General features: G+C 32.9%; 1 protein-coding gene across 11 annotated transcripts in view; it reads right to left on the bottom strand.

Moving 5' to 3' along the window:
- Window positions 1–18,356, bottom strand: part of SWT1 (SWT1 RNA endoribonuclease homolog) — a 133,668-nt gene that overhangs the window by 51,661 nt on the left and 63,651 nt on the right. The window contains exon 17 of one of the 11 annotated variants that reach the window (XM_031937035.1): window positions 14,956–15,650. The exons of 9 other annotated variants lie outside the window; for them this stretch is intronic. In XM_031937035.1, the coding sequence (XP_031792895.1) occupies window positions 15,446–15,650 (205 nt within the window). In that variant the 3' untranslated portion in view covers window positions 14,956–15,445. Of the gene's footprint in view, window positions 1–14,955; window positions 15,651–18,356 lie in introns of those variants that run through there. One more of the 11 variants, XR_004229309.1, reaches the window with a different exon arrangement.

Raw genomic sequence — 18,356 nt, 5'->3', positions numbered from 1 at the left:
CTAAGACTAATAAAAAGTACATATATACTAGACTATTTCCTTCATGACTGCAAAATGCATATATTAAGGATCAGAGACTATGAAAAAGTTGAAAACTTTTTCTTTACCATGAAAAGGTAAACATGATGAGAAATCATAAGAAATTCAATAAGGGTAAGGTGTTTACATTCCCAAATATAATGACTGAGAACTCTATCACCTCTAGGGCAATTAGAAGGAGTCTACTTAGAAGGTATGGGTGTGAATGTTATGTCTATTATGCTGCGTTAATCTTCAGGAAAAAAAAAAAACTGGAATGCTGAGAAAGATCAATATACTGGGAATAGAGAGAGGGAGAATAAGGAATGATGTTATATGAGAAACACTTTTTAGAAAGCAGGAAACATCACTCATCTGGTAGTGATTCAAAGAGGGAAATATGCATACACACACACACACACACACACACACACAGAGTACAAATATTCTATTACCTTGGAGGGAAAAGAAGAGAAAGGGAAAGGTGGTGACAAGATAGAGGGCAAAGTAAAAGATTCAGAAGCAAAACAGGCCTTGAAGGAGGTATCAAGTAAAACAAAGGGAGAGAAGGAGAGAGAGAAAGAAAAAGGGGGAGGGGGAAAGACAGAGAAATACACAGAAATAACTATGAATGAAAATCAGATGAACTTAATGAAATTTAAAAATAAAAGCAGATAGAATGGATTAGAAAGCATAATCTAATAATATATCATATTTTATAGAGATACACTTGTAACAGAAAGGCACATAGAATTAAATTAAGGGACTAGAGAGGAGCTTATTATGTTTCAGCTGAAGTAGAGGATATCTCAGATAAAGCAAAAGTAAAAACAGATCTAATTAAAAGGGATAAATAGGGAAATGATATTTTGCTAACAGGTATCACAGGCAGTTAACACTAATTCTAAACCTATATGTACCCAAAAGAATAGCACACACATTCTTAAAGGAAAAGTTAAATAAATTACAGGAGAAAATAAAACTTTAATAATAGGGGACCTCAATCTACTCCTCTTAGACCAAGAATGGGATAAATAGTATTTTAGAAAAGTTAAATATGCTAAGACTTTGAAGAATACTGAATAGGATTAAAAAATAATTAAATTAAATTAACTCTTAGAAAATGAAATAAAATTTTTTCTCAGCTGTACATGGAATAAAAAAATATATAAATTAAATATTTTTCTCAGCTGTACATAGCCCCTGACCATATAATAAAAAATATAGAAAGCAATGAAAAATTATATTCAATAAAGGCTATTAGAAGCATAGGTTAAAAATTTATTAGAAACTAAATAATTTTATTCTACAGATGAGTGGGTAAAAGAAGAAATCATAGAATCAACAATTTCATTAAAGAGAATAACAATGAGTCAATATAGATAAAATTTATGGAATGCTGCCAAAGAGGAAAATTTATATATCTGAATGCTTTCATCAAAACAATCAATACACATACAAATAAAGTCCTTAAATCACTATAATTAGAAAAATGCAAATTAAAACAACTCTAAGGAACCACCTGATACCTCTCAGATTGGCTAACATTACAGAAAAGGAAAAATGACAAATGAAGGAAAGGATTTGGAAAAATAGATAAATATACTAACATACTGTTGGTAGAAATGCAAACTGATACAATCACTCTGGAACTATGCCCAAAGGGCTATAAAATTGTGCATACTTTTTAACCCAATATCACCACGAGGTCTATATTCCAAAGAGATCAAAGAAAAAAAAAATAGCTCAGAAGTACAAAAATATTTACAGTGGCAACTTGAATGCTAGTCAAGAATTAGAAATTAAGGGATGTCAACAAATGAACAAGTTGTTGTATATGACTGTGATGGAATAATATTTTGCTATAAAGAATAAGGGATATGGCCTCAGAAAAACTTTGGAGAAACTTGGATGAGCTGATGCAAAGTGAACAAGAAGAACACTACACAGTAATATTTTAATGATAAAATGTGAAAGACTTAAGACTACTATGATCAATACAATAATCTAAGACAATTCTAAGGGCTCATGATGAAAAATGCTATTCAACTCCAAAAAGAGAGCTGATAAAATGGATGCAGATTGAAGCATGTTTTTCCACATTATTTTTCTTGCAGTTTCCTTTACAATATGGATAAGTAAAATGTAATTTACATGACTTCATATATAAAATGAGTATCATATTTCTTAGTTATCAATGCTTAAAGAAAGGGTAAAAGAGAAGAATTTCAAAATAAAAACTCTTCTGAAATTATTTTTAGTGTATGTAATTTGAAAAGAAATTATATTTTTTGGTGATTTAGTAAAACTCAAGTCTACTTTATAAGTATACTTCATATCCTAGGCAAACGACAATGATCCTGAGATACTTAAAACTAAAGACTTAAATTTCTTCATATGCAAAACAAAAACTAAAGATAATATTAACCTACTTTTTAACAAAAATCCTAAAGCAATCTTTAAAAAGGAAAAAAAAACACTTACCTAAATACCCCAAATAATGTACCCTTCCCACATGTGCCAACTCAGAAAGATGAGTCTTTTGCACCATTCTTAAGGACACACACCCTCTGCTCTTATCAGACTAACGAAAGACTTATATCAGATAGAAAGTTTACATGGAAAGAACTTTGCCTCTTGCTCTCTGATTTTCAGATAAAAGAACCACTAGTAAAAGTATAGTTGCTCCTACATATACATAGGGAGAAAGATGAGAGGATGGGTTGCTAAAAAATTTTTGTTTAAACATTAATTTGGTGAAAAAGGAAAAAAGATGAAAAATATGGATCTATTTTTACTTAGTTTTTGTCCAGCTAGTTTCCTTTCCTATTTTTACCTAATACTTATAGCCCTTGGACATGTTTAAATAGTTGCATTTTCTCTAAATATTTATTTGGTATTAGAGTTTAAGAGGTCAAGTCTCAGACCAAATAATATGTATATGTGTGTGTGAGTGTGAGTGTATATGTATTAATCATCAAGACAATTAGATTATATATGAAAGTACACTATTAACTGCTTAGTACTATTACTGTTTTTTGTTTAAGGCACACATTTGTTCTGTTCTTTAGTAAAATGGTTTGGTTGATTTTTGTTCTTCATTTTTTATTCTACATTAATACCACAAAGTGTTCATATGATTTATTACTTTTAAATAATAATGCTCATTATAATATCTAACATTAAACTCAATTATTCATAATTACTAAAAATGTCAAGTTCACTTCTCAGTGTCTGCAAATAAAAAATCACCTACCTTCATGAAAAATAACTAAGTACTTGATTTGTGACAAATTACAGTTTATTTTTGACAAACAGATTTGTGATCCCTATAATATATTGATTTAAATATCTCTTACCTGATGATTAAAACAAAAATAACCTGACAATTACAGTAGTTGAATGCTGAGCCTCTATCAAATAAGCAAATGTCTTTTACTTCTTTATTCACATTGCCCTCTACTGGCAGATCAAAGAGAAAACAACCATCTAATTTCTAACCTGACCCTATTAATCAACTACAACCCCCAATGCTTTAGACATTAGACAATAGAAAAGATCACAATCACTCATAAAATGCAGCTATTATTTGTTAGGTGTAAATGAACCCATAAACACTGAATGAATTTTTGACAAATTTTCATAAACACACCATTAGTATATGCTATCTCCCTTTTATATTTAAAGGTCAGTCCACAACAGCAGATGCTAACTCATTCGAGACAGTGATGTGCATATACCAGGAACAACAAATTTTTGCTGAATAAGTTATTAAAAGGATATTTCATTCTTCACCTCTCACCCTGTATCCAGAACAGGGTTGACTATGACTAATCTGAAATGAAGATGGGACCTGTAACTTCTCCTTGGAATGCTGTACCTACCTATACTGGTGGTACGTGCCTATCTGATAGCTATAGTAGCATCTCACACAGGCTGATTTTTGGACTAGCTGCCTATGACCCTAGCATACTCCAGGCACTAAGAGGAAGGAATGGAAATTCAGAGCAGTCAGAAGAAAAAATTTCTTGTATGCTTCTTGTGTATCCTTTAGACTCTAAAGGGGTCCTCAAACTTTTTAAATAGGAGGCCAGTTCACTGTCCCTCAGACTGTTGGAGAGCCAAATTATAGTAAAAACAAAAACTTTGTTTTGTGGGTTTTTAAATAAAGAAACTTCATATCCCTGGGTGAGGGAGATAATCGTCCTCAGCTGCTGCATCTGGCCTGTGGGCTGTAGTTGGAGGACCCCCTGCTTTAGAGCATTTAACACAAGATAAGTACTCAATGAACATGTGGTTATCTGGTGATAGTAGTATAAGGAAAATGCTCTAATTTATATGATTTTATTGAGGCAGAAGAAAACTTAAGGCTTTCCCAAATACACCTATTTTTACATACCCTATAAAATCAGTTCTATCATTAAATTGAGCCTACTGAAGTAAAATGCTTCATTAAAAAAAAAAAAAAGACAACAAACCAAGAGAGACCAGTTTTATTAAGTCTACCACTGTTTCTGTTAGGGCACCACCATCATTCCAGTCACCTAGGATCACAACCTCAGTATCATTCTTCAATCTTTATTCTCTTACCCCATGAGATCTTATCAGCTGTCAAACCTTATCACCTCTAATTCCACAACCTTTTATCTCTCCCTTTCTCTTCAATTAATCCAGGCTTTAATACATCTTACCTGAACCCCTAATTTATCTGTCTGGCACATCTCTTTATTCTACCTTCGACATAGCTGCAAAAAGATTTTTCAAAAGCACAAATCTCACCATTTCTTAAATATTCTTTTATGACCCTTTAAAGACCTCTTAAAATAGAAATTGCTTTGTTTGGCTTTTAAAATCCTTCATAACTGAGGCTCAACATCTTTTTAACTTGATGAGTATGTTATTTTTCATACGCACTGTGGTCAAGCCAAACTAGCATATTTATTGTTTCTCACATATGATATGCTATTTCCCATCTCTATGTATTTGTACCACTATTCCCCATACTAAAGGTATTTACTTCTCAACTCTACCTCTTAGAAACCCTAAATCTTTTCTAAGGGAAGTCTTTTATTAATTTCTTCAGCAGCTAGTGTCTTCCTCACATAATTACCTTGTATTTATTTCCAAAGACAGTGAAATAACAGCATGTTACTGCTAAGTCATTGTTTGCTAGTAATCTTTTTAAAAGACTATGAATAGGAGCAGTTAATTGGTGTAATGGAGAAAGCACCAACCCTGAAGTCAGGAGGACCTGAGTTTAAATCTAACCTCGGATACTTTATATTTCTTGGATGTGTGACCCTGGGCAAGTCACTTAACCCCCAAATGCCTCAGCCAAAAAAAAAAAAAAAAAAAAAAGACTGTGAATAATGGCTAAAATGGGCAAAATTTAAAAAGATGTGAGAACATTAGGCCTTAGAGAAGGCTTGATCCTCTAATAAAACTTTTTAACAGAAGCAAGGAAAGAAAACCAGGACATTACATGCTAAGATGAAGAAGTAAAGAAGGAAGCCTCTGAAGCTCTCCAAAATTCCCCTCCAAAAAATTAGAAAATTATCTTGGAATTGCTCTAAGAGTAGGGAAGCAGCTTACCAGCAGGGCAGGAATTTCTGTCTCACTGGGATAGAATGGATATAAGATCCTAGAGCAGCAGCACCCACCAGGATCACAGCAGGGGGCCTACAGCAATCCACCAGTGAGACCCCACTGTCCTGCAAACCAGAACCCCTTAAGCCCCTCTGAGCAGTATGTTAAGCCCTGGCAGGCCCAACTCCAGCAAATCCAACCCCAGCACAAACTGCCAGCTAGGCCTTGACCCCACTGCTGAAGGGCAGCGAAGCCCCACATAGGAGATGGCCAACCACAAGATCCATCCACAAACTGGACCAGCAAAAAAACTTTATTTCCATAGTAACCAACAGCAAGGCCCTATTCTGGGGAAGATGGGAAAGGAAGGGAATTACTCCTCCAGAGCCTGCTAACAGAAAGACTATTTTCATAGCAGCCCAGCAGCAAGGCCTAAGAGAAGCCAGGAGGGAGGCTACCTCCAACCGCAGTGCAAGCCATAAGGGAAGCCTAACCTCCAGAGGAAACAGTTAAGCACTGAAACACATTGAAAATCAGCAGTAAAACTCAGAGCCCTTGCACAACAGTGCAGGACCAGAGCCCAACTTTCACATAAAAACACCAAGACACTAAAAGGCAAAAAACTAAGCAAAAATAAAGAGCTTGACTATAGAAAGTTACTGTGGTGATAGGGAAGATCAAGACACAAACTTTTTTAACCTTTTAAAAAGGACAAATTTGTGTCAAAGTTTTACATATGAAGTCTCAAAGAAAAATCTAATTTGGCCTCAGGCCCAAAAAGAATTCCTAGTAGAGCTTTGAAAATATTTTAAAAAACAAATTAGAGAAGTAGAAGAAAAATTGGGAAAAGAAATCAGAGTAGTGAAAAGAATCATGAAAAAATAATCTATAGCATGATACACAAAAATTTACTAAGGAAAATAACTCTAAAAAATAAAATTGACCAAATGGAAAAAGAAGTACAAAAAGGTCACTGAAAAAAAATTCCCTAAAAATTAGAACTGAACAAGTTAGAAACTAATAATTTATGGACACATCTAGATAAAACAACAACAAAAACTTCAAGTTGGAAAAAAAAATGTCAAATTTTTCCTTGAAAAAACAATTAACTTAAAAATAGATCCAGAAGAAATAAGAATAATATATTCTTGGATTATTGGAATACCTGAAAGCCATGATCCAAAAAACAACAAAAACAAAGAGCCTGAAAACATCTTTCAAGTTCTTACCAAAGAAAACTGTCCTGTCATATTAGCAAAGGCAAAAAAAAAAAAAAATTCAAAGAGATCCCAAAATGAAAACTTCCATGAATATCAAAGCCAAATTCCACAATTTATAGATCAAGGAGAAAAGTATAGCAGACAGCCAAAAAGAAACAATTCAGATATTGAGGAGCTACAATCAGGGTTATGCTTTTTTTTGGGGGGGGAGGAGGGGATAGCTTCCAAATTAAAGAACCTGAGGCCTTGAAATACAAGGTGGCAAAGGAATTATTATAACCAAGAATCATCTACCCAGCAAAAGTAAATATACTCTTTCAGGGGAAAAAAGAGATATTTAATGAAATACAGGATTTTCAAGCATTTCCAACTAAGACAAGAATTGAATAAAAATGTGATTTCCAAATTCAAGACTAAAGGGAAACATAAAAAGATCAAAAAGAGAAAAGAGAATAACATTAGAAATTCAATAAGGTTAAACTGTATATTTCTATATGACAAGATAGATTTATACTCTAAACAACTTTATTACTATAATAACAATTAAAAAGTTTATATAGTCAAAGGGTATGGATATAAGGTGACTTTGATGGGATGATACCCCCAAAAACAAAATAAAGGGGTGAGAAAGAAAACTGTACTGGAAGAAGGAGGGGGGAGATTGAAAGAAGTAAATTATCCTACATAAAAGGGGGCAGGAAGAACTATTATAATAGAAGAAAAGATTGGTTGGGGGAGTGGGAAAATGAATGAAGCTGAAACTACTCTCTTAAAAATTGGCTCAAAGAAGGAACATACTCAGTTTGATATAGAAATCTTATCTTACACTATAAAGAAATAAAAAAAAAGGATGGGGACAACACAGAAGGTGGGGAGGGAAGACTGATTTAAGGGAGGGTATATTGGAGAAGGCATTAATAAAAGAAATACATTTGTGAGGAGGGAAAGGGTGCAAGGGTAAATGGAGGGGGAACAAACAAACAAAAAATAGCATGGAGGAATACAGTTAGCCTAACTATAAATGTGAATGGAATGAGCTCATCCATTAAATGGAAGCATAATAGATGAAAAACCTGTAACACAATGCTTTTAAGAAACACATTTGAAGAGACAGAAAGAGAGAGACAGAGAAAAGAGAGAGAGACAGAGAAAAGAGAGAGAGAGAGAGAGAGAGAGAGAGAGAGAGAGAGAGAGAGAGAGAGGGAGTATGAGTGTGTGGCAAAAAGTAAAAGGCTGGAGCAAAATCTTATATATCAGCTGAAGCAAAAAACAAAACAAAACAAAAAAAAAACAGGCATAGCAAGCATGATCTCAGACAAAGCAAAAGCAAAAAAAGGATCTAATTAAAAGAGATGGAAAATGAAACTCTCTTGTTGAAAGGTTCTATAAATGATGAAATTATATCAATACTAAACATGTATGTACCAAATGGTACAGCATTTAAATTTCTGACGAAGTTGAAAGATGTGTAGAAGGAAATAGAAAACTCAACTTTTCTCTTTCAGAACTAGGTAAACCTAACAAAAAAATAAACAAACAAGAAAGTTAAGGAGATGAATAAAATTTTGGGGAAAAAATTAGCTATGATATATCTCGGGAGAAAATTTGACAATCTAAATGAAATAAAGAATTATCTACAAAAATGTAAAATACGCAGATTAACAGAAGAAGAAATAAAATATTTAACCCAATCTTAGAAAAAGAAATTGAACTATCAATGAACTTCCAAAGAAAAAATCCTTGGGAACAGATGGATTCACAGACAAATTCTAGCAAACATTTAAAGAACAATTCATTCCAATACTACATACACTATTTGGGAAAACAGGTGAAGGAGTCCTACCAGTTCCTTTTATGACGCAGTTATGGTGTTGATGCCTAAACCAGGAAGAACTAAAGCAAAGAAAAATTATAGACCAATTTCCCTAATGAATATTGATGCAAATAATTTTAAATAAAATACTAGTTAAGAGATTACTGCAATATATCATAAGGATAATACATTATTATAAGGTGGGATTTATTGCAGAAAAGCACAGCTGGTTCAATATTAGAAAAACTAGCAGCATTAAGAGAAGTCTTTTATATGTTACTATATCAATAAATAAAACCAACAGAAATTTTATGATTATCTCAATAGATACTGAAAAAAGCTTTTGACAAAATATAGCAACCATTTTTATTAAAAATACTAAAAAGAATAGGAATAAATGGAATTTATTTTAAAATGTTAAGTAATAGTTATTTAAAACCATCAGGAAGCATTATCTGTAAGGGGGATAAGCTAGAAACCTCAATACAATCAGGGATAAAGCAAAGACACCAATTATCATCTTTATTATTCAATATTGTACTAGAAATGCTTAAACTACCTAATTAGAAAAGAAAAAATTAACTTTTTAAAAGCAATGCATTCTTTGCAGATGATATGATGAGTTGGTATACATGGAAAATCCTAGAAAATCAACTAAAAAACTAGTGAAACTATGAGCATCTTTAGCACAGTTACAGAACACCAAATAAAGTCCACATGGAAAAATGCCTTCTACATTGAGAAAGAGAACTAGGGAGCCTGAATATGGATTAAGCATAGTGTTTTCAACTTTTGATGTTGTTTCTTTCTCATGGTTTTTTTCTCTTTTGGTCTGGTTTTTCTTCCACAACATGACAAATAGGTACATGTTTCAAAGAACTCCACATATTTAACCTATGCCAGATTATTTGTTGTCCTGGGGTGGAAGGTGGTGAAGGAGGGAGAAAAATTTGGAAAACAAAGTCTTACAAAAATGAATATTGAAAACGATCTTTACAAGTATTTGGAAAAATAAAACACTATTGAAAATTTAAATAACAAAATAAACAACAACAAAAAAATGAATTATCAGCATTTCTAAATGAGCATAAAAGCCCAGCAGCAAGTGATAGAAATGCAATTTAAAAAAAAAAAAAAAGATAAACAATATAAAAATGCTTGGAGTCTGCCTGCCAAAACAAATCTAAGAATTATATATTATATGAACACAAGTATAAAACATTCTTCACAGTCAGATCTAAAAGTTGGAAAAATAACAATGGCTCACGGGTAGATCAAACCAATATAATAAAACAATAATTCTACACAAATTAATCTATTTATTCAGTGCCATACTTATGAAACTACCAAAATTTTTTGAGCTGGAAAAAATAGTAATAAAATTCATCTACTGTAGCTGTATCAGATCTCAAATTATATTATAAATCAGTAGTTCCCAAAACAATCTGGTATTGGCTGAGAGAGTGGTAGATCAGTGGAGTACATCAGGTACAAATTACATTATAGTAAATCACCATAGTAATTGAGTATATGATAAGCCAAACATCCAAGCTTTAAAAACAAAAACTCATTATTTAACAAGAACTAGGAAAACTAGTATATATGTTTAGTATATATGTAACAGAGGAGATTAAATTTAGGCTTTCTCCTATTAAAGTGTAAGCTAATTCAGAACAGGAGCTATTTTTTCCATTCTGTGAATCCACAAGATTGTGCACACCTGGCATTTAGTATGTTTTTAATAAATAAATGATTGACTGATTGGACTAAATGATATGAGGTTCTTACAACAGATCCTGTGATTCAACAAGTCACAAAACCATACTGATTAGGCCCATTACAGATGATTACTAATCTAAGCTCAAGTGAATCCTTGTTGTTCAGTCATTTTTTCAATTGTGACCAACTTCTTGTGATCTCACTTGGGTTTTTTTTTTTTTTTTTTTTTTTTAGCAAAAATACTGGAATAATTTGCCATTTTCTTCTCTGGTGGATTAAAGCAAACAGAGGTTAAGTGTCTTGCCCAGGGTCATACAGCTAGATGGTATTTGAGGTCAAATCTGAATTCTATCTACTGAGCCACCTAGATGACTCCAACTTAGTCCTTAGAGCAATTTTTTTATTCAAAACTTCTTGTCAGAGAGAATATTCTCCATTCTCAATATTTAAAATATACTCTTTGCCTTGAGTCTATTCAGATGATCTTGCCTCTAAATTTAAGTATTATTTCAAAATGGTCAATTGTCAACCAATTGAAAAACAACAAAACATTTATCACACATGTAAGCAGGCACCATGAATTTAAGAAAGAGTCTCAGACATCAAGGAGCAAGTTTATATTCTAACTGGAAAGAAAATATAACAATATTACTATATATATATGTATATAGTCATAGCTACATATACATATACACACTTAATATATATGGAATACACCCAAAATTAAAATGAAGTAGTCTGGGACAGGATGACACTAGCTGATTTAAGGGGTAGAGAAGAGAAATCAAGAAAGGTTTCATCTAAAAGATATTTCGAGAATCAAGTTTTGAAAGAAACCTGGGATTCCAAGTAGTGATGATGAAAGAATGCAGTCTGATGAAAGAATGAAGGTGGGAAATAAGGAAAAATAAGTAGGCCATTATGGCTGAACTAAAGAAAACATGTAGGCGAAGACTAGAAAAGTAGGAAGTGGTCATATTATGAAGAGCTTAAATGTTATCCTAATCACAAACTTCAATGGCTTTACTCCAAGATTTTCTGAATTCTTCATAGCATTTGATATAATTTGATAGCCTCTTTCCTGAAACTCAAGTCTTCTCAATCACTCAACAAGCAATTGCTAAACACCTGCTTATATAAAACACCTACTCATATAAAAAGCACTATATTAAGTGTAAACACTGAAATATTTAAAATATTAAAGTCCTTACTCTGAAGAAACTTTTTTTTGGAGGGGGTGGAGGATAAGAGGAGGTAGAGCACAACATATTCACTAGTAAGGAAATACAGGAGAGAAGGTGGGTGGTATAGCACCCTAGAGTGCCACATCTGCAGTAAGAAAGTCTCATCTTCCTGAGTTCCAATCTAGCCTCAGACACTTGGACAAATCACTCAACCTTGTCTGCCTCAGTTTCCTCATCTTGAAAAGGAACTGGAGGAGGAAATAACAAACTTCTCCAGTATTGTTGCCAAGAAAATCCCAAATAGGATTAAAATAAAAAATTTAAAAACTTGGACACAACTGAAATTGTTCATTTGAACCACAAATAAAGCATAAATACAAAATGAATGCTTACTGATGTGGGGGCAAAGAAATAAATAATTGAGGAAAATCTCAAGAGAGTAAGTACTTGAACTGCATAATGAAGGGAATTAAGAACTCCAAAAGATAAGAGGTTTTTTCCCAAGAGGGAAAACATTTTAGTTATGAAAAGTGGGAGATGAAATATTACATCCTAAGAATAGCAAGTGTACAGAGGACAGAACACTGATTCCGTAGTCAAAGAGACATGGGTTAAAAAACAACCTTCTAATTTAGTACTCGTGTGACTTTTGGCAAATTACTTAACCTGACCAGGAAGGTTACAGATTCTTCAGTTATAAAAGGGGTTCAACTAAATGGTTCTCAAAGTATTTTCTAGATCTAAAGCTACAATACTGCCATCCTAGGTAGTTTAGATCATTTGGAATGCAAAGTCTAAAAGGACAATATAGCATATAAATCAATCTATAAAATAGGCTAGAAAGCAGTGGGCCTTGGAGGCAGTTGCAACAGTGGAAATGGAAGTTCTCAGCCCAGAGATAGTAAAACAATTTGTGGCTAACACTGCACACAGGATGCTGATACACTATCTATACACAGTTTCAGGTCAAAGCTCCAAAATGGAGAGCAGCATTTGGGTTCAAGAGCCCTGATCATAGGACCAAGGCAGAGACGAGTTCTAACACTTGAAGCTGCAGAAGAACGGCCCCTTTTTGGGGAAAGACCAGAGAGCAGGAATCCTACTCCCTGCATCACACCACTTTGGAAGCACAACAAAACTTGCAGACCTCCAGAACCAGCCCTGAAAATAACAGGATGAACAAGCCTGAAGCCTGAATCAGTACCTTTAACCCCAAGGTGAACAGAGCCCAACTTTGTATTTAACACAAAGTTCAAAGTCAAGAAGTAGGTTGGAAAAAGATGAACTAACAACAAAAAAAGAACCTGAATGTAAAAAGCTACTTCGATGGCAGGGAAGTCCGAAACATAAACTGAAAAGAAGATTAGTGTAAAAATAGGTACAAGCAAAATCTCAAAGAAAAATTCCAATTGAACACAACAAAAATTTCTGGAAGGGTTAAAGAGCAAGATTAGTGTGACAGAGGAAAAACGGAGAAAAGAAATGAGAGTGATGCAAGAAAATCATGAAAAGAGAACTGACAGCTTAGTGAAAGCAAAGAAAAATTCACTGAAGAAAAGAACTCTCTAAAAAGCAGAATTAGCCAATGAATAGAAAAAGGCATAAAAATGCAATGAAGAAAATAATTCCTTAAAAAATAGAATTGGGCAAAGAGAAGCCAATGACTGCTTGTGATATCAATAACCAACAAAACAAAAATCAAAAGAATTAAAAAATATAAAAATGTGAACTATCTCACTGGAAAAAGAAATGACTTGAAAAACAGACCTGGACAAGATAATTAAAGAATTACTGGACTATCCTGAAAGCCATGGACCAGAGCTGAATAGATATTCTGAATTTCAAATACAAGACTCAAGAGATGTATTGAAAGATAAAAGTGAAAAAATCAAGAAAATCAATAAAATTAAACTATGTAATTTATCATGTAATTCCCAAGAATTTTATCATTATTCTGGCACTTAGAAGCAGCCTACATGGACAAAGGATATGGGGGTGAGGGTCATTTATGTTGAAATAATCATAAATCAAAAACAGAAGGCTGAAAAAAAGGCATGCACTAGGAGAAGGGGGAAGGAGAAAACTGAAAAAGTTTCATGCCAAAAAAAAAAAAAAAAAAAAAGGTACATGAAGGAGAATCTTCACTATAAGTGGGGAAAAGAATTAGGGGTGGAGGAGGGGGGAGAGTTGGCAGACAATGTTTCAACCTCACATCAGAATTGGTTTAAAGAGAATACAATGAACACACTCAATTAGGCATAAAAATCTTATCTTATGCCACTGGCAAATAGGAGAGAAAGGGGATAAAAAAATGAGGGGTGATGATAAAAAGAGGAGGGATGATAAAAAGGAAGGCATATTACAGGAGACAATGGTCAGAAGCAAAACAGACTTTTGAGGAGGATCAGGATAAAAAGAAAGAAAAAGATAAAATAGAAGAAAACAGGACAGAGGAGAATATATAGTTAGTAATCATAACTCTGATTTTCACTGTTTTCTTTGTTGTTGTTGGCTTGTTTTTTTTTTTCCCCTGCTCCCTTTTGATCTGATTTTTCTTGCGCAGCATGACAAATAAAGAAATATGTTTAGAAGAATTACACATGATTAACTATATTGGACTGTTTGCTGTCTGGAGGAGGGGAGGGCAGAAGAGGGAGAAAAATTTGGAATACAAGGTTTTACAAAGATGAATGCTGAAAACTATCTTTGCATGCATTTGGAAAAATAAAATAAAAATTAAAAGCTATTTAAAAAAATAATCCTAACTGTGAAGAGGAATGGGATGAAATTAGCTATAAAGGCAAGAATAACAGTCATGATCTCAGACAAAAAAAAGCAAAAATAGACCTAATTAAGAGATAATGAAGGAATTACATTTTAATAAAAAGCACCATGGACAATAATGTAATAACAATTTTTACAGTGAGTTTCTCTGATAAAGGCCACCTCATAAATATACAAGGAACTGAGCCAAATTTATAAAAATAAGAACCACCTTCAAATTAATAAATTGTCAAGGAATATAAAGAGACAAGCTTTCAGAAGAAATCAAAATTATCAGTCATACAAGAAAGCTTTAAATCAACACTGATTAGAAAAAATGCAAATTAATACAACTACCACTTCACACATATCAGAAATGACAAATGCTATAAGGGGTAATGTAAAATAGGGAAACAAATGAATTGTTGGTGGAGTTATAAAGTGGTCCAACCATTCTGTAGAACAATTTGCAACTATGTCCGAAGGGCCATAAAACTATGCATATCATTTCACACAGCAATATAACTACTAAATCTGTATCCCAAAGAGATCAAAGAAAAAGGGAAAGGACTCACATGTACAAAAATAAAGCAACTCTTTTTTGGTGTCCCCTTCCCCTCCTCCCCCCCCCCAAAAAAAAAGGAAATTGAAAGGATGTCCATTATGTCCATTAATTGCGCAACAGCTGAACAAGTTGTGGTATATGATGTGATGGAATTCTAATTTTCTAGTGCTGCTAGTATACTATCTTCTGATCACCTAAAACAGGCTACAGAATGTTTCTGTCCTTATTTATATTAGGATAGGTATCATTTAATATTCCTCTCTATACCCCCCCAAATTAAATCATAACACCAGAAATGTTATCAGGAACCACTTCTTATTAATCTGTGGTTAATGGACATTATCAGTGGCTAATGGAACCAAATGTTCCACAGACATCTTAAATTCAGCATGTCCAAAAATAAACTCGTTTATTTTTTTCTTCCAAAGCCTCTTTTCCTAACTTTCCTATTATTTTCAAAGGCACTGCAGTGATCCCAGTCACCCAAGCTCACGATCTAGATGATATACCTGACATTGCCTCTCTTTTCTATCTCCATATTCAATTTGTTCTATAGATCTTCCCTTTGCCACATTTTTCATATTATTCTCCGTTCTGTCTTTCGACACTGCCACCACACTAATGTAGACCTTATCACATTACCTCTTGATAATTGCAGCAGCTTGCTGAGGGATCCACCTGTCCAATCTTTCTCTATCCAGTCCATCCTGAACTCAGATGTCAAAGCACTAAGTGCAAATCCAACCATGCAATTCCTCCATGCAATAAACTCCAGAGCCAGTCTGATAAACAAGAAGGTACCTGAAAGTTGCTTTAATTTGCATTTCTCTGACTATCAGAGATTTAGGCAATTTTTTTCATGACTGCTAGTATCTTGGGCTTCTTATTTGAAAATTGACCATAATCTTTTACTATTTATCAACTGGAGAATGGCTTTCAGATTTATAAATCTGAATTAGTTTCTTATCTATGTTTTACAAGAGAACTGTGTTGGAAAAACTTACTTTAAAGAAAAGATTTTTCTCATTAATTAGTTTTCCTTTTAATTGGGCATGCAAAAACTATTTTTATACAATCAAGATCTCTTTTTATGACCTCTTTCCCCTATCCATAGATCTGAAAAGCAACTTCTTCCTTTCTCTTCTAATTTATTTATGATGTAATTGTTTGTACCTGGGGCATATATCAATCTGAAGTAGCTAAAGAGTACAGTGGGTAGTCCCAGGAATAGATTAAGGATCTTTCTTAGTTCAAATTCCTAAATTCACATCCAGATTCAGATACTTACTGGCTGACACTTAGCAAGTTACTTAACCTCTAGCTGTCTCAGTTTCCTCAAATGTAAAAAGTACATACCTCCCAGGATTGTGGCAAAGGCCAAATAAGTTTTTTGTAAAATGCTTAGAACAACATTTTGCACAAAGTAAGCACTATATAAATGTTATTGCTAGCAGTAGTAGCAGCTACTTAGTATATGCTATGAAGTGCTAGTCTAAGCTTAAATTCTACCAGACTGATGCTAGTTTTCCCAAAAGTTTTTTTTTAAATAGTGTGTTCCTACCCTAGTAACTAAACTATTTTGGTTTATTTAGTGGAGATGCTAACAAGTATGTCTCCCAAATAAGTGAACCTTTCTAGATTTAAGTAAAAGCCAATTCCTATGTTTAGGAAATACTATTGCACAAGTATACAGATGTTACTTGTTTCTGGAGTTCATATTGAATCATTTTTACTGCTGGATTCATAATGATCTATGCTTTATATATGGTGCTAATAATTTTTCACTCAAAAAGTCAGGTTACTAGTTGTTTTCTAAAAGAATGGACGAAGTAAATAATTACACCATACAGGTAAATTTGGAAAGCAAATTGAGATGAATTTAACACATTGCATTTCTGTGATTAAAAAAAGAGGGGAGGGGATGTTGATTGGGTTAAAAATATATGTTTCAGAAACTGACACATGGTCCTAAACGCAACATTTCCTTATCTTTTAAAGAATTAGGGGAAATGCTTTTTTATAAATAGCAACTGGGATATACGATTTCAGTTTAGAGAATTGTTACGTATTTTGAAAAAGAATCTATGGGCAAACAGAACTACTTCCCTTTAGAGACACAGAAGAAATATCCATATTACAAAGATATTACCAGACTACATTTTCTATTCTTTAACAAATATTTAAATAATGCTTTGGGGCCTACATTACAAGGACCGTAATATTAGTGTTTTAAAATTTTTGCTATTTTGTAGGATTCTTATAAATTTCTAAATCAGCCAAATCAGAGAAAGGATAATCATACATGCAACAATAAAGTGATTATTTAGTACAGTGAATATTACAACAGTTAATTTCATAATTATCTGCATGTGTTTTGAAAAATAAAAAGCTATTTTCATAAAAAAATTTTAATTTCATAAATTCCTATTTATATCATAAATATAGTAAGAGATAACAGACAAAGGTCAATGTTCTAAGGCTGTATTGTGTTTTTAGGGAAAGCAGAAGAGATTCATGGAGACATTTTAAATGAATTAATATCTAAACTAAGGAGGCAGAAATTCCAGGAAGTTTGAGGAAATCTGGAAAAACTGATAATACTAAAAGATAAATTCTTAGAAAATAAACTATGACAAGTTAGTTATAGTGTAACTAGGAACAACAAAATCAAATGAGATAGATTTAGAGCTGGAAAAACTCTACAGATGAAATATTTTTTATTTATGAGATCAGACTGTAAAAGATCCACTCAAAAATGCTTTGGGGAATTTATTTTAAATTATGAATTAGCCAAGAAGTCTTATTTCACTTGAGGGGATAATAAACTCTGATAAATATATTGATGTGCTAAGAAAGGTAAATGTTTAAGAAAACAGAATTTCTTAAGTTTCTGGAGACAGAATACTGTAACCTAGCCTTCAGCCGTACATATTACATATCAAAAAAAGGTTAATAAAGATATACAAGAGAGACAAACCATGCTTGAACCCAATTTAAGGGGCAATAAGGATGAGTTACAGACCTATGATTTCATTAATATAGGGAATTTCTGGAAAAGGAAATACTTCTACCAATGCAGACTGAAACCTTCTCTACAACTTTTAGTCTTAGTGAGTTTCCTGGGAACAATGAAAGGTTAAATAACTTGCATAGGGCCATATAGAATAACAAATGTCAAGAGCAAGACTTGAACTTAGGGCTTCCTTTGCTGCTTCTGCCTTATTTAAATCCTATTATAGCCTACAGCTTTCCAAAGGCACTGGATTTAAATCCTGTTGAAAAGTTGTGGATTATAATTGATGTGAGATTTGGAAAAATAAAATATTTGTCAAAGGTATACTTAATATCCATTGAGACAAAAATGTGATTTCAGGATGAATAATTAAAGAATACAAGTCAAAATTTTCTGAAACTAATGTCAAATAGTGTAAAAAGGACTGCAGCAAAGATATTGCATATGAAAGATTTTTTAAAATATAAAAAGTTGT

Source organism: Sarcophilus harrisii, chromosome 4, assembly GCF_902635505.1.
Source record: "Sarcophilus harrisii chromosome 4, mSarHar1.11, whole genome shotgun sequence".
NCBI lineage: Eukaryota > Metazoa > Chordata > Mammalia > Dasyuromorphia > Dasyuridae > Sarcophilus > Sarcophilus harrisii.
The sequence above is the reverse complement of the archived record's forward strand: the minus strand, read 5'-3'. Positions and strand labels throughout refer to the sequence as shown.